The sequence below is a fragment of the Dipodomys merriami genome, unplaced genomic scaffold, assembly GCF_024711535.1.
Source record: "Dipodomys merriami isolate MVZ:Mamm:240054 unplaced genomic scaffold, mDipMer1.0.p SCAF_102, whole genome shotgun sequence".
Lineage (NCBI taxonomy): Eukaryota > Metazoa > Chordata > Mammalia > Rodentia > Heteromyidae > Dipodomys > Dipodomys merriami.
Genome location: NW_027202294.1, coordinates 3,553,952 through 3,575,648, shown reverse-complemented (window position 1 = coordinate 3,575,648; position 21,697 = coordinate 3,553,952). Strand labels below are relative to the sequence as shown.

The 21,697-nt window shown below is 49.6% G+C and overlaps 1 protein-coding gene across 6 annotated transcripts in view; it reads left to right on the top strand.

Moving 5' to 3' along the window:
* The window catches only part of Pax2 (paired box 2), a 94,451-nt gene that overhangs the window by 8,351 nt on the left and 64,403 nt on the right, over positions 1-21,697 (top strand). For 3 of the 6 annotated variants that reach the window (XM_069995140.1, XM_069995156.1, XM_069995126.1), the window contains 3 exons: positions 2,182-2,292; positions 5,773-5,941; positions 6,630-6,827. In XM_069995140.1, coding sequence (XP_069851241.1) covers positions 2,182-2,292; positions 5,773-5,941; positions 6,630-6,827 — 478 coding nt within the window. Of the gene's footprint in view, positions 1-945; positions 1,869-2,181; positions 2,293-5,772; positions 5,942-6,629; positions 6,828-21,697 lie in introns of those variants that run through there. The other 3 variants (XM_069995119.1, XM_069995133.1, XM_069995148.1) reach the window with 2 other exon arrangements.

Below are 21,697 nucleotides of genomic sequence, written 5' to 3'. Positions count from 1 at the left end.
GTAAAGGGAACCAAGAAAAACCAGGGTCCGAGATGCCCAGTAGGAGTCAGGCTGTGACAAGCGGGTGCGGTCCTGGAGCCTATCTAGTGTCCAGGCTTTGGCCAAAGGGACAGCGGCACGAGTCCTAGGCCCTTCTTCCAGGTGCCAGGAGCTGCAGACAGGAGCAGACGGCGCCCCAAACCCAGCAGCCCGAGCGCAGCGCGGCTCGAGCTTCCCCGAGCCGCCCTTTCGTAGACCCAGGGAAGCGGGAGGAGGGAGCAAAGGAGGGAGAGAGAGTTAAAACATCAGCTGAAGTGCCAAGATGATTTATGAGACGAGGGAAAATATTTCATAAAGATCTCCCGGATATTCTGTACTTAACCAGTTAGAAGACAAAGGGCTTCTCCTGCCTAGTGTGCGCGAGCGGACCCCAGCGAGCCGGGGAGCGGGTGCCGGCGAGAGCTGCGGAGGCCGGGCCCGCGGCTGGGGTAGGAGTGGGGCCAAGGCCGGCGTGCAGCGCTTGCGGCGCTCGCTCGGGAACCGCAGAGCGAGAAGCAGGCGGCGCTCAGCGGGGTCGCAGCCTCCTCTTCTTCCCAGCCGGGGAGAAGGAACCTTGAACACGCCTTGGTCTCCCGCATCCTTTGCAGCCAGCGACCAGCAGTTCCGCACGGTCTTGAGATTCCGAATCCTTCTCCCCAGTTACCCGAGGGTCCAGGAAGTAGTGCAGTCTCCCCCCCCTCCCCAGGTTCTCCTCCGCCCATCGGGTGGGTCCCACCAAAGCAGGTGGGTCCTTGCCAGAGGCCTCTAGAGGGGTTCTGCTTTGACCCAGGGAAAGCCAGAGAATGAGGGGTCCTAACCACGTGTGGAACAGCAGAGGACAAACTGCTGGGCACTTTGTCCTGGAACGGGAATTGAGGGTGCCAGGATTGGAGGGGATCACGGGAGGGAAAGGCGAAAAGGGAAGGATCAGAGACCGAGAGGGAGGGAAGAAGAACCTGGAAGGAACGGAAGGGAACTCAAGAGCCAAGGGTAGTCGGGTTAGGACTCGAGGTGCCGACCGGGCCCGGGGCGGAGCGGCTCCTGCGGGCGGGCGGGCACTGGCCGGTGGATGGCAGGGCTTGGGCGAGTTGGGACTGAGAAGCCCGGCTCCAGTGCGAGGCGCGCTCGGCGGCCTTCGCTCGTAGCCTGAATATTCATTAGACTGGCCCCGCTTTATCCTTATCTAACGTTTATCTTATCGGCGAGTTTCGTTTCTCCGAGTAGTTTTAATCTCGGGCTCTCATTCCTCCTCTCCCCCCCCCTCCCCACACCCCCGGCCCGCTCCTCTCCCTCCCTCTTCCTTCGCCCCTAGCTCCCTCCCTCCCTCCCGTTTCCCCCACCCCTGCCCTCCCTTCGCCAGCACCGGAGTGACAGGCGCGGGGCCCTCCTCGCCGAAGCTCGGGGCTCCGGCGCTGGCGAATCACAGAGTGGTGGAATCTATTGCCTTTGTCTGACAAGTCATCCATCTCCCGGCGCGGGGAGGGGGAGGGGGTCTGGAGGGGGCTTTGCAGCTTTTAGAGAGACACACACCGGGAGCCGAGGCTCCAGTCTCCGGCCGAGTCTTCTCGCCGCCGCAACCCACCTGGGGCCAGCCTAGCGCCGCCAGCGCCGCTTGGCTCCCTCCCTCCCGGCCCCACGGCCGCCGCGGCGCGCGTCTGCCTCTTCTGGGGGCGGGGGCCGGCTCGCGCGCTCCCCTCCCGCAGGCGCCCGCTCGGACATCCCGGGGATTGCTACTTCTCTGCCAACTTCGCCAACTCGTCGTCACTTGGAGCGGCCCAGCTCCCCTCCCGGCGCCCTCGGGCCACCCTCGCCCAGCGCCTTCTTCCAATCAACGCCTCTCAGATGACCAGGTTCCAGGGGGAGCGGAGCTAGCGGCCTTCCCCGCTCGGCCTCAGCCCTGGTCCCAAGCTGCTGCGCGAGCCATGAGCCCCCAGTTCCCCTTAGCCCTGCCCGTCACCCCGGGACCGCTCTATTGACCGCCCAGCCCCGCGTCCCGACGCTGGGAAGTTGCGGCCACTGCGGTTGCAAGCCCCGGCGGGCCGGGGGAGGGGGGGGAGACCCGGCGGGGAGCGCAGCACCGCGTCCCCGGTCCCCGCGCGCCCCGCAGTAGCCGGGCGCCCGCTTACCCTTCCTCCCCCACCGTCCTTCCCTTTTCTCCTCAAGTCCTGAAGTTGAGTTTGCGAGGCGACACGGCGGCGGCGGCCGCGCTGCTCCCGCTCCTCTGCCTCCCCATGGATATGCACTGCAAAGCCGACCCCTTCTCCGCGATGCACCGTGAGTACCGGCGCCCGGCTCCTGTCCCCTTGTCGCGCGGTTCCAACCCTGTCTAGCCTCCCGCGCGGCCCGGTTCCCTGCGCTTTCTCCAGGTCCCCCCCTTTCGTTCTTCCCCTTTTCTCTCATATGGTGTTGCGTGTGCTTTCAAGCCGTCTCTCTCTCTCTTTTGCCCTCTGTATCCATGCATGTCCCTCTGCCTGCCTTCCTACCTTCCCTGGTTCTCGCCACCTGCTTTGCTTTTTTCACCTGTTTTTCCTTAGGTCGAGGGATCCACAGCCCTGGGCTCTAGCTCCAGTCACTCGCTCTCTAGTCAGCTCTTAATCTTGGGTTGGAAAACTAATTGGCAGGCAGTTTTCAGGGTGTTGTGTGAGTGTATTTTCTCCCTATTTCTGCCTCCTCCCTTCCCTATATTTCCTCCTCATCCCTACCTTATTAAAACTTAAGAGTTGTGAGGGTTCACCATGAGACTTCCAGTCCAGGCAACCCCTGTGTCAGGACAATTGGGCTAGAAGACCATGGGGGTGGGGTGCCCCCTTCTGACCCTCAGCTCTCAGGATCTCTTGGCCTTTCCAGCCTAGTCAAGGCTTCTTGGGAGTTGATGTGAACTACTTCCTTCCTCTTTCTTTTCCATCGCCCTTTCCTCTCCTCCTTTCCTTCTCTTTTGAGTTGTGAATCTGAGGTTGGCAGAAGGAGATGGTTGGTCACTTTTCCCTGCCTCTGCCCTGGGAGATGCTCTAAAAACAAAGAGGAATTTCAAGAAGAAATCGAAGTCCAAGAGAGAGCAACTATCCAAGCCTTCCAAGCTTGTCCCTAGGCAGAGTTGGGCTCTGGTCTCAGTTTTGGAGACTTCTTGCTGGCCATCTACTCCTTGTTGAGGATCAAGCAGCCAGGTCCCTTGCCAGGGGGGGTCAGCAAAGAGAATAACCAAGGGGGAAAGAACAAAAGGAAGGCAAATGCCAATGCTGAGGGAAAAGGAGAAATAAATCAAAACAAGAGGAAGGAAATCAAAGAAAATGGAAAGGATTTTATAGAAAAAAGGAGAGAATGGAAAAATAGAGGAAAGGGAGAAATATTTCATACAATTAGAATTTAATTCTTGTCATGTCTTAGCTTGGAAAACTATATGTGAAATTTTTTTAAAAGCAGGGTATTCAAAAAATAGGATTCTAAATAGAAAACTCCTCCCTATCTGTAGATTAATAATTAAGAACAATTTGTAACTTTTCACAAGGAAACTTTTTTAGACCTGGTTCCTATGTGTGCTTGAGACAAGACAGTCAAGCAGAGAGTGCTATGTTTGTCTGTAAGGGATGAATTTAGCGTTACAGGGGAATATATATATATTTTTAAATCCTGGGATAAATACATTTCCCTAAATATTTCTCAGCACATCAGCACAAGAAACCCCACCCGGGCTTCAAGCCGCCGCAGATCTCCGCCAGCCACCCGGTTGGAAAGCCAGGGTCCTTTTCGGAGAGAGTAGAGCTGGGTCTGCACACGGTGCTGGTCCAGACCGCAGCCTCCACGCCGGCTACCATGGCTCTGGCTCTCCTCTCCTGCGGATTGCTCCGGTGGTCCTTCGAGTGGCCGCCCACTGGGAGTCACTTTGAAACCTAAAAGGGAACAAGGACAGTAGAAGGTGGCCAGAAGAAGGCGAGAGCGCGGCAGAGCGCGGGCCCACGGGCCCGAGGTCTGGCCTGCGAGCCGCCGCGGCCCAGATCGGCGCCGGTGGCTGTGGCGCATCCTAAGCCCGACTCAACGCGGGTCCTCCGGGAGGATCACTGGCCCTGGACTCTTACCATGCTTCTTCCAGTCCCCACCCCTTAGATTGGGGCAGAGGGGCCGTGCGGAGAGCCTGGGGAGGCTGAATTATTCATCTTTAATCTGCCCGCAGCTGCCGCCTTTTCATACTGGTAACGCGAGTTCTCCCGGGGCCTAAATTATTGATGGTCGAGGTTTGGAAGGAGTGGAGGGGTGAAGAGTGGGAATGGAAATGGGGAGACTACAGGGGTAGGGGGAAAGTAAGAGGTTTCAACCACTGCGAGCCGCCTGATCCAGAGGTCCCTGCCCAGGGGTTTTACCCAGGCTTGCTCTTGGTCGCCCCAGAAGAGGCGGGAGACAAGTGAAGGGGCATAGGATGTTCCCGCTTTCCCCGAAATTGACTGGAGGCTAGCAGGACAGAGCCTGCAGGTTGCTGGCCTGGTAGGACCCGACTCGTTGGCTAGAAGTCTGATCGTCTGGATTGATCAGTAACTGAGCTCGCAGGTTGATCATTCTGGGTGCAGGGTTTCCAGGCTGCTGTGTGGCCAGGGAGAACGGGGCACAGGGTCGTGCCCTGGGACCTGGCGCCTGGTGGCCTCCTTGCCCCCCAAGGCTGGGTGCGCGCGGGCGCCTTGGGTTGGATTGGAAATCCAGGGCTTGCTCTCAGTCCGGAGAACTCGTCTTTGCTGTTCGGTTTCCCGGCTGGCCACCGAGGTCTGGGAAATGAGAACGATCTGACTGGCTTGGGCCGGTGCAGGGGGTGCCCCATGAGTTCTGTGTCGTGCCGCCAGCACTAGACGGTGGATCCAAAGCCTGGCACACCGCGGCTGGCCACCGAACCCCCGCAGCCTGCTTTTCTTTTTTCTTTTTTCTCTTGCGGCTGCCACCGCCAGCCGCACCGCTGGCTCGGCGGGTCCCAGTCTCTAAGCTCGGCAAATCCCCCAGCCACTACCTCTTCTGTCTTCCCCTTCAAACCTGATTTTCTTTCCACTTTTGATTTGAGAGCGGGAAGGGGGAAACTATATGCTTCTCATTTCTATGACAGAAAACGCAAAGAATCAAACAGGGAAAGATGTAGAATTCCAATTCAAAATAAATACAGGGAAGAGGCAGGAAGCACTGGTGTGTGTGTGTGTGTGTGTGTGTGTGTGTGTGTGTGTGTGTGTGTGTGTGTGTGTGTGTGTGTGTGTCACGGCCTCTCTCCGTGCTTGAGGCTATGCTGGCTGAGTAGACTCAAGTGGACCCTGAAACCCCCAAATCAAAACCACCTCTCAGCCCTCGCACACACCGAATATGCCTCTCGCTAGCGGCCGGTGCAGTCGGCATCTCGCTGCGCACTAGTTCCGCGCGCAGCCCGGCCTTTTCTCTCCCCATTCCCTGCATTCATTCCCGCTGACATTAATTCCCCCCCCCCCCGCCCCCCGGGCCCGCTCTCCCTCTTTCTCTTCTTCCTCTCTCCTGGCTTCTCTCTCCTGCCTTCACTTCGTCCCCGGTGTCCTGTTCTTTCCCCCCCCCCTCCCCCAGCGCCTGCGCTTCCGTGTCTCCACCGTCCGCGGGCGGGTTCCAATCTCCACTCCCCTACCTTTCTTTGAGAGTTCGGGAACATTTCCCCCCTCAGCCCTGCCAGCTCCTTTCGCACGTCCCGGGCCTCGGACCCTGACTAATGACCGGTCCCCTACTGTGTGTGGGGTGCTGTGTTTTTTTCTTGTCTCTCCCCAGCAGGGCACGGGGGTGTGAACCAGCTCGGGGGGGTGTTTGTGAACGGCCGGCCCCTCCCCGACGTGGTGAGGCAGCGCATCGTGGAGTTGGCCCACCAGGGCGTGCGGCCCTGTGACATCTCCCGGCAGCTGCGGGTCAGCCACGGCTGTGTCAGCAAAATCCTGGGCAGGTGAGGGCCGTGAGCCGTCCCTGGAGACGCCCTGACTCCTTCCCTGCCAAGGACTGGGCTTTAAGTTACCCGGAACCAAGCGGGAGAGGGAAACTTCCAAGTGGAAGAGATCGAAAGAAAGGCTCCATTGGGAAAGGGCATTCAAACGGTGGCCAGCCTCAGGAGGGAGGGTGGACTAGGGATTACTTAACGCCTTTTCTCTATTGGTCGCTTCCTACATGGAGAGCTGTTTCTCCCAGCCTGTTAATGTGGGAAGGGGTTGGAGGAAGCCGGTTGGAACTGAACAGGTTTCCAAGGAGGTGGAAAGGTAGCACTGGGGAGGTCACAAGTGCATCCTAGTTGCCTAGGAGGCTCTGTCTGTCCTCGCTAGGCAAGGGCTGGAGGTAGTGTCTCAGCCCTGGTCAGTGAGAGACCTCCAAGGGTCCTTCCTCCCTCCTTCCCAAGTGGAAGCCGCTTCTAACCCATGTGCACCCAGCTCCTGGAGTGGCTGTATTTCAAGAGGGAGGTGCCCCCTAGTTCTTCCCCTCATCATCTCCATCATCCCTCACCCTAGCCAAGCACCCTCTGGAAAGTCAGCTCAGCCACACTGGGCCTTTGGGGCAGGAGAGTGGCTTAGCAGCTTTGAAGCCTGCAGCCCCCCTGCCTCTGCCCACTTCTTGCTGATCTCGCCGGCCTTCCCCGGGCGCAGGTACTACGAGACTGGCAGCATCAAGCCTGGTGTGATTGGTGGCTCCAAGCCCAAGGTGGCAACGCCCAAAGTGGTGGACAAGATTGCTGAATACAAACGACAGAACCCAACTATGTTCGCCTGGGAGATCCGTGACCGGCTCCTGGCTGAAGGCATCTGTGACAACGACACTGTGCCCAGCGTCTCTTCCATCAACAGGTGAGCAAGCTCCCAGGGCTCCCAGCTCCTAGGACCCTGGTGCTTTTTGCTCTTGGTACAGTCTCCACCCCTTCCTTCTAGCCCCCAGCCTGAAGTCCTTTGGGCAGGGAGAGAGGACCTGGAAAGCAGATAGATAGACAGACAGACAGGACTGTCTCCAGTTCCGAGCTGGGCATTCCCTGCCAGGCTTTTCCCGCCAGCATCCTGGAAATGAATCCAAGTGTTTGTGGTAATTAAGACTCCAAGATTACGCGCCTCGGGATCTAGAGACAATCACAGCTCATAGCAAAGCCTTTAAAATGACCAGTGTCTATTCATTGCCTCCAAACAGACTTCCTTTTCTAAAGGCATGTGCCCTTCCCCAGGGGTAGCCGCTGGCCCTGGCTCCCTCACCCTCTCAGCCAACTCCCACAAAGCTTACCTCCCAGGAGCCCAGTCTTGCTAGCCAGCTCCACACAAACTTCCGGCCTAGAAGTACTGGCATCCAGGCCTGAGGAGCAAATGCCAACCACCAGCCAGCAATTGGCAGGGAGTAGAAGAAGAGCTAGCAAGAAGTGGGATACCAGGCAAGGAGGAAAAACTGGGACCCTGAGATTGACCCTTGGAAGATGCTCCTACCACCTAGAATGTCTATCTCAAGGCTGAAGTTTGCGCTGACAACCGGCTCAGGCAGGTGAAGATAACACAGGCTTACTTGAGTCAACTCAACTTACAGGATAGTTATGTCTCTTAATCCCAAGCCACTCTAATGTGCTACCTGGGAGAACACATGGGCATGCTCCATGTGTGTGCGCACATGCACACACTTTTCCCAGCCAATGTACCAAAGTGCCTATCTGTGGTTATTATGAAACACACAAGCAGTATTTGGATCCAGGTACCCAGGTGCCTTTACAATTGCAGAACTATACAACCACATATCTGAAGAATCTGCACAAGTCAGACACCAGTCAGAAGCAAATTGATTCCTCCCCCCATTCTAAAGCACCCGTAAAAGAGAAAAAGGATAAGAGTTGCATACCCTGTTATTCTTTGCACTCCTCATAGTCTCATTATCAGGACAACTAATAATTCAGATGATGCCTTTTTCTGAAACTGGCATCACCTGTCACATTTTTTTAATATTTTGCAAATGATATGGAATTATCCCAAATCATCCTGAAAACAGCAGGTAAAATTAGCTGGTAGAATGTACCTTGGCTAAAGAAGATTCCCTGTGCCACACTCATGCTGTTACGTACTGCGAGGCGACCTCAGAAATTATCCCAGTGTGTGCCATCTGTATTAAAATGGTTATTCAGTTATGAACAGGGTAACATAATACTGATCAGCTAATTATACACCCTCTGAAACCCTCAAGCTCCCTGGGCTTGGCTCAGCCAGGTATTGAAAACATGGTGGTTTGACATTCAGAAGACTAGGTGGTTTGAAAAAGGAATAAGTGTTTTGCATTTCAAAGTCAGAAGGAGGCTCGGGAAGCTCAGTGGATGAGGCAATTAATGAGCAGAAAGGATAAAGTATTGTTTTCTGAGCCATTCAGAAACTTTGTCTCCTGACCAGCAGATAGACCTGAGGTCTTAAGAGGAAAGCAGCTACTTGGTCTTAGGCCAAGTGGCCCCACTAAGGAGCTATGGTGCTGGACTGGGAGCGATAGTGCTGTGGAGAACATTTTTGAGAAATGCTTGTTGTCGGTGATGGTATCTGCAAGCTTTTGGGGGAATCTACGAGAAACATAGTTGTGGTGATTTGTTTGTCTTGAATGAAGTGAAGGAGTGGCGCAATAAGGTAGGTGTGGCGGTAGCCTTGTTAGCACTTCCCTTGTACCTTCTCCCTCTCCAACATACCCTATCACTGGAAACATTGTTGGAAGCTGTCTTAGACACAAGTTTGGGGATGTTTCAACCTGAAAATCATGAAGAGCAGGGGACTGGTGACCCCAAGACCGAGCTCCAGAGGTGTTGAGGTGACTCATCAGAATTTGGAGAAAGTAGACAAGTGAGCCACCAGTGAGATATGCATGATGGAAAGAATTGTTTCTGCTTGGCAGCCGCAGAATCTTCCCAGCACAGAGTCCTAGCACTTGAGGGGTATAGAGACTTCCTTTGGGTGCAGAGAAATAGTCATCTGTGGGTAGGTGTTGCTAGAGAAAGACAGGGAGTGGTGAAGCGGATCCTGGAAACCAGTGGCAGCATAGGCAGCCAGCCCTGGTCCCCACAGTTAAGCTTTGGGCAGGACCCTCTCTGCCTCATATTTTGGAAAGACTTCTGGTGCTTCCAAGCTACCAAGATGCACCTAGACACTCCCTTCGTAGCATCATTCCTGTAGATGTTTCGTTCTAAAGGGGACGGTTTATTGGAGGTGTTTTTCCTCTTAATGCCGGATAAAAGCAGGGCGTTTCTACAAGTGCTGGTTATGCCAGCAATGATTGTTCTTTCTCAGTATAGGAAGAACCTGGAGAATTTTCTCTATGCAGACATAGGATCACTTGAAAACAGGGAGTTTCTGAGTTTGGGGCTTTCATTTTGGTGAGTTGTACACTTAGGTTGGGTCCTTTGTAACAGTTATGAGTGAAAGTGTACAGGAGCTGGAGTTGGCAAAAAAGGAAGTCCACACATGCTCACATACCTGAGCCAAAGGTTTTCATCTTTTCCTTCCCAAAACAGATGCTGTTGCCGCACTTAAAATATGCTATTATGGCTGCAAACTAAATTGCTTTTCATACTTTAGAAATGGTTTTGGCATTTTCTGATCCTATCGTGATAGAGGCTTGGAGGTTCAATCTCCATTCCTTACTAGCAAATCCTCACAGAAATGCCTCTGAGCCAAAAGATTGGGTCAAGAAGGCCTCCCCACTTCCAGGGACCACTTTCCAAAATCCCAAGAGTTGACTGGGTTACTTAGCCTATGGAATTTACCCAAATCATTCTAAATATCTGATTACTGATCGCTGAGCATGGAGTTGACAGCTCTTCATCTTTGTATAGCACTGCTGTGGTGGGCAAGTGTTTATAAATAGGTGATTTCAGATTGAAACCTGGTGTGGGAAATGGCCCGGAATGGGGAAGAGATGGAGGGAGATCCATGCACTGAAAGGGGAAAAGTCACCTAGTTACATGGCTGAGCAATTGACTAGGCAGGAAGGATTTCTCTCATTATATACCAGTCTTCAAGTTTGGTCACTGCGCTGAATAGAGCAATAGTTCCTTCAAAGGAACAGTATCAACTCCAGATGGAGTCAGGGATTACTGATGATCCTCTGAGGGTATAGTCTTGGAATAAACTGACAATAAGGTCATCACTTTCTACGAACTTCGAGCCTTCTCTACACTCTTCACTGCCAGTGACTTCCCGCTCCTAGATCTTTGTGTAGACCTTTGCAGAGTCTGCTGATCACTGATCACCTAATAATCTCTTGTGTTATCCATTAGCTCATTTGCTCAAAGTGAATACACTCGTTCTCCTAGCAGTGACAACATTGGTTTTTGTAAGGAAGGCTGCTATCCTAGTCTGTGTCATTTAGGTGTCCTCCCTGACCCACCTCCCACATCATTCTCAGGGTTTTTTTGTGTGTTTGTTGTTGTTGTTTTGGCCAAACTTGGGCCTTGAACTCTGGGCCTAGGCACTGCCCCTGGGCTCATTTTTGTTAAGGCTAGCACTCTACCATTTGAGTCATAGCACTATTTCTGGCTTTTGCTGTGATTAATTGGAGATAGACTCTCAGGGAATTTCCTGCCCAGGCTGGCTTTGAACCATGATTCTCAGATCTCAGCCTCCTGAGTAGCTAGGGTTACAGGTGTGAGCCACCAGCGCCTGGCTAATTCTCAGATTTTTACCAGAGAGATGGAAGGGGAGTCAGTGGCCTACCAGTTACCTTTCCAAGTAAGCTGGGAGTCACTTATTGCAGCAGTCTTAAGGGTTCTGTAGACATGTTCTGGATGAGGGTTTATCCTTTCTCTCTGAAACTCAGGTTATCAAACACTGTGTATTTGTCTCTTGGACCTGGCTAGGCACAAAGCTGGGACAAAGGAGTGACACTACCTGTCATATTTCCATATCATTGCAGCTGTTTGATTATCAGCATTGTTGGTCTCAGGAAAAAGACCCAAGGCAAGATGATGAAATAGGAATAAGACTTCTCCCACAGAGGAGCTGGAGAAATAAAGACAGCAAACTTGCCATTGGGGTCCTGGACCTCACTAGCGGATTTGGTCACAAATAGCGGTTTATTCTGATCAGTTTCTGTCTCAGAAGCTCCTTGCTCATCCATTCTTCCAAAGAGAAGGTCCTCACTGGTAAAAATCATCCATCCTTCGAGTGACACGAAGAACATTCGTGGCCATTGGTCTGATTTTAGAGTTGTCTTCTTGAAAAGTCCATTTTTGTATCCTTAGTTGTTTAGCGCGGGCTTCTAGGCCATTGGTTGTATTGGTCTGTCTCCCTGTTGTCTGGTTTGTGGGAGTTTAGACTATCACAGGGTCTTGTACTGAGTTGCTATCTCAGTAGGCAGCTTTTGAGAAGGAGAAGAGGTAGGCTGAAGGGGTTTTTCCTAACAAAAACTTGAGGTGGGTTTTAGAGGGTGATGCCAAGAAGGAAAGAGAGGGAAAACAACAAATGAATGAATGAATAAATAAATACTGTCCCAATTATTTGGAGAGAGAACTCAATAAAACAATCACATCAAATATGAAGAGGTATAAATCTTGTGTCTGCACAGGTAACCTACTCAATTGCTTTTATTATTGCTCAGACTGCCTCCATTTATTACCGTCCATGGCCCGGGCAAAGGAGACTGCTTGGAGGGTGGTCTCCAGTGCAATACTACACCCTGAGAGGTAACAATCAGCCCATACAGCTAGGGATTTCGATAGGAGCCTTGGAAGGGCCCATCTGTCTGCATGAAAACCAATCAATAACTCTGTAACCAGATCCCTTGTCACAGGGAAATGGACAACACAACAGTTCAATAGAGGAGCCACAAGGGGAATTAGCCAAGTGGAGATGGGGCCAGGCAAGAGCAGCCCTTGAAGGAAAACATGGTACCTGGAAAAGAGAATATCGAGGAGGTAGTGGTATGTGGAAGGGGATGCCAGGGCTTTGTCTGCTTATTGGCACAAGGTAGGGAATTGCTGGGTAAAGTTGGTCCAGGGAAAAAGAGGCAATACTGGAAGTTGGGGTAGTGAGAACATGTACTTTGGAGGGTGTTTGGGGAATGGATATGTAAGGCATGTGAGATGGTGATAAATGTGAAAGGCTGGGCTCATGGACTATAATATTATGACTTCTAGAGAGAGTAGCAATACTAGTAACTAGTACAAAAGAAGAATCATATCTTCCCCTAAAGCCTGCTCTCTAAAGAGGGGAAAGTGTGAGGAATGAAAATCCTGTTTGCTAGTCTTCTCAGTAGAATTGTTAATGGAGCACTTTTCCCTTTATTTTCTTTCTTTTTTTTTTTTTTTTTTTTTTGGTGCTGGTACTAGGACTTGAACTCATGACTGGAGCTCTACCATTTGAGCCATACTTCCAGTTTATCATTTTGCTGGTTAACTGGAAATAAGAGTCTCAGAAGAATTGGAGGCATGGTTTAGGTGGTAGAACCCCAGCCAATAAGTGAAAAGCCCAGTCACAGGGGGAAAAAAAAACTCACAAAACCAAACAAGAGTCTCAGAGATTTATCTGGCTTTGTGCTCAAACCTCAGATCTCAGTCTCCTGAGAAGCTAGGATTACATGCATAAGTCACCAGCATCTGGCCTGAAGGAACACTTTTTTTTTTTTTGGTCGGTCATGGGGCTTGAACTCTGGGCCTGGGCTCTGTCCCTGAGCTCTTCAGCTCAAGGTGAGTGCTCTACCACTTGAGCCACAGTGCCACTTCTGGTTTTCTGGTGGTTAACTGGAGTCTCATGGACTTTCCTGCCCGGGATAGCAGATCTCAGCCTCCTGGGTAGCTAGGATTATAGGTGTAAGCCACTGGCACCTGGCAGATGGGACAGTGGCCCATTGTCCACTTCAAATTTCCTAGAGCTGAAGCACTAGCTACTGTACTTTGTCCCTTAGTGCTCAGCTCTGTTTTGAGACTCATCTTGTTGCTAACTGGGGATGTGGTTCTTACACACATACATAGAGAATGTATATACTTAGAGAATACTTATATACATAGAGAATGTATATACTCTAAAAAGTTCTTTTCTTTTCATATCTGGTTCCTTAATGGAATGCAGAAAAGGGTGCCCAATTGGTGACCTGCCAATTCTCTGCATCCTTACTTTGTCTTCTCCTACCTCCTACCAGGTACCTAGAACACTGAGGGATGTAAATATAGGTGCAGCTATACAAATGCAGCTCACCTACTGGAGTGCATCTATAAAAGGTAGAAGGAATCCTGAGGGTTAGCAATCCCAAACTAATGCCAAAGCAATTGCAGGAGAAAAATTCAAATCATCTGGATCTATGTAGCACTGAGCCACTGGGCTGAGGTAGTTTTGTACTATAGGCCATATCTTCTTTTTTGGTGCTATAAAGGAGAAGCTTGATATTCGCAATGGTATACAGGTGTAAAGATTATTTTCTCGGGCTGAGAATGTGGTTGGCTTAGTGGTACAGTGGTGCCTAGAATGCATGTAGCCTTAGGTTCGGTTCCTCAGTACCATATAAACAGTAAAAGCCGGAATGGCACTGTGGCTCAAGTGGTGAGCAAAAGAAGCTCAGGGACAGTGCCTATGCCCTGAGTTCAAGCCCCAGGACTGGCAAAAAGAAAAAAAACATTATTTTCTTTGGACTAAGGGTCATGGCTCAAGTAGCATAGTGTCTACCTAGCAGTCTCAAACCCTAGTGTTTTATACACACACACACACACACACACACATCTATCTCTTCTCTGTGTGGGTTTGTGCACCCACTTGTAAATGCCCTGAGGCTGAGGAAGAAGGCCCCCAGATGTGACTTGTAGTCACAAGCAAGGACTGTCCTTGGCCAAACAGGAGAATCAGCAAGTCACTGGGTCACTAGACCAAGTTTCAATAGTCAGAGCATGGCAGAAAATGGCTCATTTCATAATTTAGGCAAAGTAAGGCCAATGTTTCCTTCAAGTTTTATTTGCATTACAACACTCTGTAGTCCAGTTAGCTCCTAATCAGAGAGGCTTTTCTGTGGTGAAGCCACCTTTATGATGTAGATTTGTGTAGCAAGTTGTCTATCCTCACTTTGACACTTAAGTCCTCCCCCACTCCCCCCCCCCCCCCGCTATTGGCAGAGCTAGTGACTAGCCATGTCATAGCTAAGAAGATGCTCTTCTGACATAACTCTTCATCCAGAGCTGTGGTTCAGCCACCCATAGGCCAGGTCCTCCAGCAGAAGCCTTGCAGAAGCACTAAGACAGAGTTATGGCCAATCTCTCTCCATGACAGGCCCAGCCTCCAAAGCCTCCCTACTAATCCAGGTGTCAGAAAGAGGCTCTGAGTAACAAACACATGACTGAACAAGAAGAAGGCTTAGATGTCAGTCATGGCTCAGAAGCAGAGGCAACGGCCTTGGGAATTCTTGAGATGGGCTGGGCACAGGGGAGCTTCTGGGCCTATGGGAAACAAAAGGGGAGTAGTCTTGCCTGGAGGAGGACAAGGGTACTGGACAGTGCCAGGTAAGAAAGGAAGGTATAGAGAAAAGAAGGACATTGGAGTGGTATTGGAGCCAGACTTATCTCATAGCTTATCCTCCAACCATAGAAACAGGTAAACCCTTTCTTGTATTCCTTGATAAATAATAAGATATTTTTGTATTTTTTTTTATTGAGGGAGAGAAAGAAAAAGAGACACTAAAAGTCAGAGTCAGATAGCATACAATTCTAGAGAGTTCAGATTTATCAGTGCCCAAGATTCCATACTGGCATTTGCCAAAGGCAGTAATGGAGGTGCATGTGTCTACAGGGGTCATGACTTAAGTGTTTTTAGAGCCCTGGTGGAGAGGGTACATGACTACAAGAGCTGGAGCACCCAGGACTGGCCTACAGGTCTTGATACAGGAAGGGAATTTTGAACAACCTCGTGCTAGTCAAAGAAAGCACAGCTTTGGGCTTGATTCCATCCTGGCCAGCAGTCGGCAGCCTGTGGTCTATGTAATACTATGCACTGATCTCTCTGCTGTAGGCCAGAGCAGTAACCTTAGAATAAGTGCTAGGGGATCAGACACACCTTGAGTCCTGTAGTCCAGAAGTCACTGAAGAAGAGGATGGAGGGATGAGGTGACCAGAGCATAAGGCCGGGCATAAAGTTGGAGAATGCATCTACCTTCTTGAAAGGGGGCATGGGATCCCACTCTTCTGAGCCAGCAGCTTTCAGGTTTTGGAGATGTTTGGAGGAAGCCTGAACCTCAGGCTGCTGGTAATCCAGACTGATGGGCTCCTAAGGAGAGGCCCAAAGGTGAGAAAGGGAAAACTAGAGGCCAGCCAGGAAGAAAGGTGGGCAAGTTTCTGAGAAGGGCATGGAGCAAAAAATTGGCACTGGAGGCAAATTTTCAGGGCTAGGAGCTGTGTGGTTCTTTCTGAGAGGGAGTCGCAGAAGCATGGGCACAGCCATGGCCAGCTGCCTTCTCAGCATACTGCAAGGTTCTGCCAGTAACCATAGCGCTACTGCAGTGCAGGTGCTCCAGCCTGGCCCCTGGCAGGCCCAGAAAGGAGAGTGGGAGAGAAGCCAAGAGGAAGATGTTCCACACTGAAGCCTCCTCTTCTTGGAGGCCTTGCTCATTTAACTCTGGGTTTTCTGCTTTGTCTTTCTTTAGTCCTGCGTGATCTGCAGTGCGTTCCTTCTGCAGTGGCCCAGGAGCAGAGGAATGAGAGGATGTGTCAGGCAATTCCTGCCAGGGTGTGTGAACAGGGCAGCCGGCTGGAAAGGGAGCTGTATTCACTTTGCAAGCACGGTGGAGGCAGGAATCAGAGAAAGCTAGAGAGGCCTAGGAGAGAGCAAAAGGACAGAAAGGGCAAACAAAGGGACCTCAGAACTCAAGCAACTGGAAGTGAGTGCAGGGAGGTGCTCTCTGACCCTACAGTTCCCTTAGGAGTCTTTGCTGGGCCAGGAGACTTTGCTGGGCCCAGGTGCTCAATCTATATCTGCAAGCAGGGGAGGAAGCTGAAGGAGACTAGGAGCTCTGAAAGCAGAATTAGACCTGATGGACCATGGAGATGGTCAGGGAGGAATGCTTGCCCTTATCCTTCTACTTTTCATCCTGATTTTAAAAGCAAGTCCTGGCACCTGTCTCTGGGTTGTGCCAAGAGAAGTTGATGGATATGGACTGGAGTTTCTACAAGGTTCTGCTTCAGAGAAGGTGGTATCTAACTGAGCCTGGGCTTTCATGCCCTGGGAAATGGTCTAAATGGCCTGGGCAACCCAGAAGAGTCAAGCTTCTCCAACTGGGAGCTTCTGGCTTGCTATTTAGGTTTCGGGCTGAAGTAACTGTTTCTAGAGTGAGAGTCCCTGACATCATTTGGGCGGCCTGCTTGTTTGATTGAGGTGGTAGTGCAAGCTACCTAAAGAGTACAAGGTCAAAAGGACTGAAGATGAGTCAGTCGGTAAAGGTTGGACCATGTCCAAAAGGGTTCTGACACAGCTAGTTACAAGCACACATACATTTGGGGGTGTGGGCCCTTGTGAGCACTGTGTGTATTTTCTCAGTTGAAGGTGAGTGCATTGAGTTGTATGCAATGGCAGCTTGGCCAGGGTGTATAAAGGCACACCAGGAGAACTGGTACCAGTTGTTTTGTTTGTGTGTCTGTGCATCTGAACAGGATAAATGATAGGATAGTTATCTGCTATTATCTGTAGAGTGGGCAACTCCCCACACCTCCTAACCTCAGTCTCTTACACTTCTTCCTCTTTCCCTCCTTCCTCCTCATCCAGTGAGTTGGTTTGGGGAGGAAGCCAATCTCAGTAGACAATTGAAGAGTGAAGAGAATTTGATAAGATAAGGAAGGCCATATTTCCTCTGGGGAACAATAGAGGTGTCATGTTCTGTATCCCCTTTGCTTCTCAAAGGGCAGGCAGCCTTCCTACTGACTGTCCAGCCTCTGGGAGAGCCAGCGGAGAGGAGGTAAACACTATGATACTGAGAGAGAAAGCCTGAGACTCCCAGATGAGAGAGGAAAAGGGATGGAAGACAATTGGCATAGAGAAATGAGAGCCAGCTGTGACTGACACTGACTGGTCCCACCTAAGGCTTGGTTTATGGTCACAGAAATAAATTAGGAAGGGGCAGCATCTGAGTTCTCAGCCTTCTACAGAGGACACAGCCCTGGCTCATGTCCAGCTCTTCTCAGAAACAGTGGTAACCCTCATTCTGAGCTCCCCCCATGTAACATTTGCCGCTATCACCATTCTCTCTTCTTCTGATCGTATCTCTGAAGATCAGGTAACTTCCAGTCCCAAGAAATGATCCAGAAGGTCATGTAGACTTCTGAGAAGATGACCTCCTAGGATAGTTACACAAAAAAAGTTGAGAGAAATTCATTTCATGGCCAGTGGCTGCTTAGAAAAGGCAAATCCAGCCTATGAATGTGATAAATGTTAACTGAGCATTAATCGCATTAAAGAGGGCCCTATAAACTTTTCATTTCTAATTAAATTCGTCCAGTGATGCTGCCCAAGCGAGTACTCTGGGCCTTTGTTTATGTGGAAAATTAAAATGCAAATACAGTGGGATTTATTTCCAAGAGTGGAGTGACGGGCTGGTCCTTCTGGCTACTGGTCTCCAGGCCTGTCAGGCCAGGTAACTGCATCTCTGGAGGTGTTGTCCCTCTTGTAACAGATTCTTGTGTGAAGGGAAAGGTCAGAGTTCAAGGTCAAATATTGTTAAGAATGGAAAGACGGTGGTTAAAGGTGTGAGGAAAGGAAGAAAAAGTAAAGATGGCTTATAAATAGAGGGAAACATTGCTCTGGCTTTCCACTCTTTGTCTATCCCAAATCACATCTTTAGAAGAGTAGCTCCCCCCGCCCTCCCAAATAATCCTTGCTCAGTGGTTCCCAGTGAAGCCAGAAAGTACAACCAGGAAGATGGCAGCTTAGCCAGTCAGGGCGTAAAGTGAGACCCTACCTCAAAAATAACCAACACAAGCCTGGCTCCAGTGGCTCATGCCTGTAATCCTAGCTACTTAAGTGGCTGAGATCTGAGGATCACCATTCAAAGCCAGCTGCAGTAGGAAAGTCCGTGAGACTCTTAGCTCCAATAAACCACTAGAAAACCAGAAGTGGTGCTGTCGGTTAATGGTAGAACACTTGCCTTGAGCTGAAGATCTGAGGGACAGCACCCAGGCCCAGAGTTCAAGCCCCACGACCGACAAAATAAAACAAATAATCAACACATCTGGGAGCTGGGAGCTCATACCTGTAATCCTAGCTACTCAGGAAGCTGAGATTTGAAGTGACCCCAGACAGACAAACCTGAGATAGTCTTATCTCCAATTAACCAGCAAAAAGCCAGAGTGGAAGTGTGGCTCAAATGGTAGAGTGCCAGTCTTGAGTAGAAAAGCTAAGCAACAGTAGGAGGCCCTGAGTTCAAACCCTAGTACCAGCATACACACACACACACACACACATACACACACACACACACACACACACACACACACACACACACACACACACACACACAGAGGGAGGGAGGGAGAGAGAGAGGAGTCAGAGAGGGAGAGAGGTAAGAACAGAGACAGAGGCAAAGAGATGAGAGAGAATAACACAAAAGGTGGCTGGAAATGTGACTCTAGTAAGTGTGTGCCTAGTAAGTGTGCGGCTCTGAGTTCAATACCTAGTACCATTACCCCCAAAACAAACAAAGCCTCAGTGGCCTTCAACAAGGAGTGCCATGCCTGGATTTTCTCTACTACTTTGAGGACCAGCTTCTGTTCACATTGTGGTTTTGCTGGGCTTTTCCTTCTAGTGCCAAGTGGCATTTTGACACAGGGCAGTGGAGCATAGAGGCACAATCTTAGGACGCTGTGCATGCACGCCTGCACGCACGCAGCCTTCTTACATGTAAGGAAAGCCGGTTGCTCATAAGAATAAACAAATGGCCCTCACAAGGAGTCTTCGTGTCTTGATCGGTTTGATAAAAGCAGTAACCCTGAGTCCTATTGAATGGAACCACCTAAACTTCCTATTTACTAAAACATAAATTAAGTCAAGAGGAGAGAAAAACCTAGGAAAGAAAAATCATTAGAGACTCTGAAAAATATCTATGCTGCTCTATGAGTAAGGAAGTTGTAAATAGTATTAAAACACAGAGAGGAAATGGAGGTAGGAGAGATGAGAAAAGCAGAGTGCTAAATCACAAATAGGGATACTCATACAAAGTCACAAACCAGATTGATGCCAAGCTTTGCAAAATCTACAGCCCAGCCTGATAATACACAGTGACTGTGTGTGCAGGCACACAGGCATCTGGGGAGTGTCAGTGTGGAGAGAGTGGGCTGGTTGCACAGTGGGCAGGCTGCTCACTGTGCTGGATGCTGGGATTGATCCATCAGCTCTCTGTGCAGGGATCTGATTGGTAGGATAGGATGTAGACAGTCAAGGATACAGCTGCATGAGGGTTTTAAAGGTCTTTAAGCACATGAGTCTCTTGTGAGCTGGATCCACATTCTAATGGATCTCTAAGGTAGCAACCCACTCCCAGAACACCATCTGCCTGAATGATTTTGCAAATAGCTGCTACCCCTGTCCTCTTTAGTCTGTTTTTATTCTGGGTTATTTTTTTCTCTCTCTTTAGTGTTCACTTATGTGTCTTGGAAATGCTTAAGCACTTACTGACAAACAGGTTAATGACCATAGCAACTCCCAAACATCTGGATGAAAACCAAGAACTTTAGTCAGGTTGACCATAGGATGCCAAAATCCTGGTAGCTTAGAGATGTCCTCTTAAGTGACTGGATTTCTTAGGCATAGAAACAACACATTGGGAAACACATTATCTGTTTTCAAAGAAAAATGTTCTATGAAATAAAGTATGGTTAGAATGCATTTTGGAGCATTTGGTGCTGATTTCTGATTTTAAGGGCCAGGCCCAGAGGTGAGAGCGGTTGATGTCTGAACAAATATAGCAAAACACTTTCTTTCCCCTGAATATTGGTCAGAAGGAAGTTCACTTTGTCCAAGTAAGTTTCAGCTGTCTGTTAGGCCTGGCTTCCATTTGGATATCCAATTTGCCATCTCAGGAAAAATTATTAGATATACCATTCATTCATTTAATTTTTAGCTAAGTACCGAATAGATAAAGGAAAGTACCTACTGCCTGCCAAACAAGTCACAGAAAGCTATGTGGCATAGTGCAAGAAAGGAGACTCAGAAGAGGCTGCCAGAATTTGAATCTAGCTTCCTTACTCTCTGGTTACATGGTTATGGCCCAATCTCATGTGCTTTCTGGACCAATTTCCTCACTCATATAATATGTATAATATGAGGGAGCCAAGCATTGTGGTACATGCTAATAATCTCAACTACTCAAGAGGCAGAAACTGAATGATCATGTTAGAAACCAGTCTAGGCAAAAACATTACCAAGTCTACCATCTCACAAAACAAGCTGGGCCAGGCACTGGTGGCTCACACCTAGCTACTCAGGAGGCTGAAATCTGAGGATGTGATTCAAAGCCATCCTGGACAGGAAAGGCTGTGAGATTCTCATCTCCAATTAACCATCAGAAAACCGGTAATGGTACTGTGGCTCAAAGTGGTAGTGCACCCGCCTTGAGCAAAAAAACTCAGAACAGCAATCATGCCCCAAGTTCAAACCCCATGACTGACCAACACAAACAAACAAACAAATATAACAAAAAAAAAAAAAAAAACCAAGCTGGGCTTGGTGGTACACATGTATGTATAATATCATAATATCAAGGGGTAGAAATCGGAGGATGGTGGCTAAAGATCAACTCCAGACAAAGAGTGCGATCTTACCTGAAAAATAAACTAAAGCAAAAAAGGACTTGGAGATGTGGCTTAAGTAGTAGAGTATTTACGTAGTGAGATCAAGGTCCTGAGTTCAAACTCCAATACCACCTCCCAAAATGTGAAGGCAATAATCCCGTAGGTTTCTAAGAGGTTCTCATGAGGATTAAATGAGCCAATCCTCATAAACCTGCTTAGAATTGCATGTGACAGATATTAAGGGCCCAGTAAATGTTATTCTTATAGTACTCATCAAGTGTGTATTTCTTATTATGTCTCTGTGTTACTGTGCATGCATTCTCATTTGCCTATGCATCAACACTGAAATCTTCTAAAGAAGAAAACTTGAAGAGCCAAAGGATATTCTATGAGCAGGATTGTGTGTCCTGAGAGCCAGTGAGACTTACAATGTCCTGTGAGTCTAACTATATTTAGGAAAGGCAAATGCTCTCTGTATTTACTAGAGAAAAAAAGAGGCTCTGTGACTCACTTCTCTGACCATCAAACAGAATTAGTCAGATAATTGCTCCTTTTGTCTGCTTTGTGAGTCCAGCTCCACCCCTTCCACATTCCTCTGTGCGTGTGTGTGTGTGTGTGTGTGTGTGTGTGTGTGTGTGTGTGTGTGTGTGTGTGTGTGTGTGTGTGTGTGTGTGTGTGTGTGTGTGTACTGTGTGTAAGTACACACTCTTCTCCGGGATGAGCCTGATATTGCTTGAGAAGTTGAAGGCTGGCATTTTTCAGGCCCTGGCATTTTCATGGGTTGTGGTGTTTTTGCATTCATAGTTTTGTTGTTGTTGTTTTAAGATAAAAGGAAATGGTGGTGTGGAAAATCTTTATGTGATGGGTTTGATGGGTTCCTCTGATTCTTAAATGCCATAGAGGGGAGGAAAGGGAGGTAAACAGTATAGGATGGGAAGAGAAGAGAGAAAATAGAGATAAGACAAAGGAGAG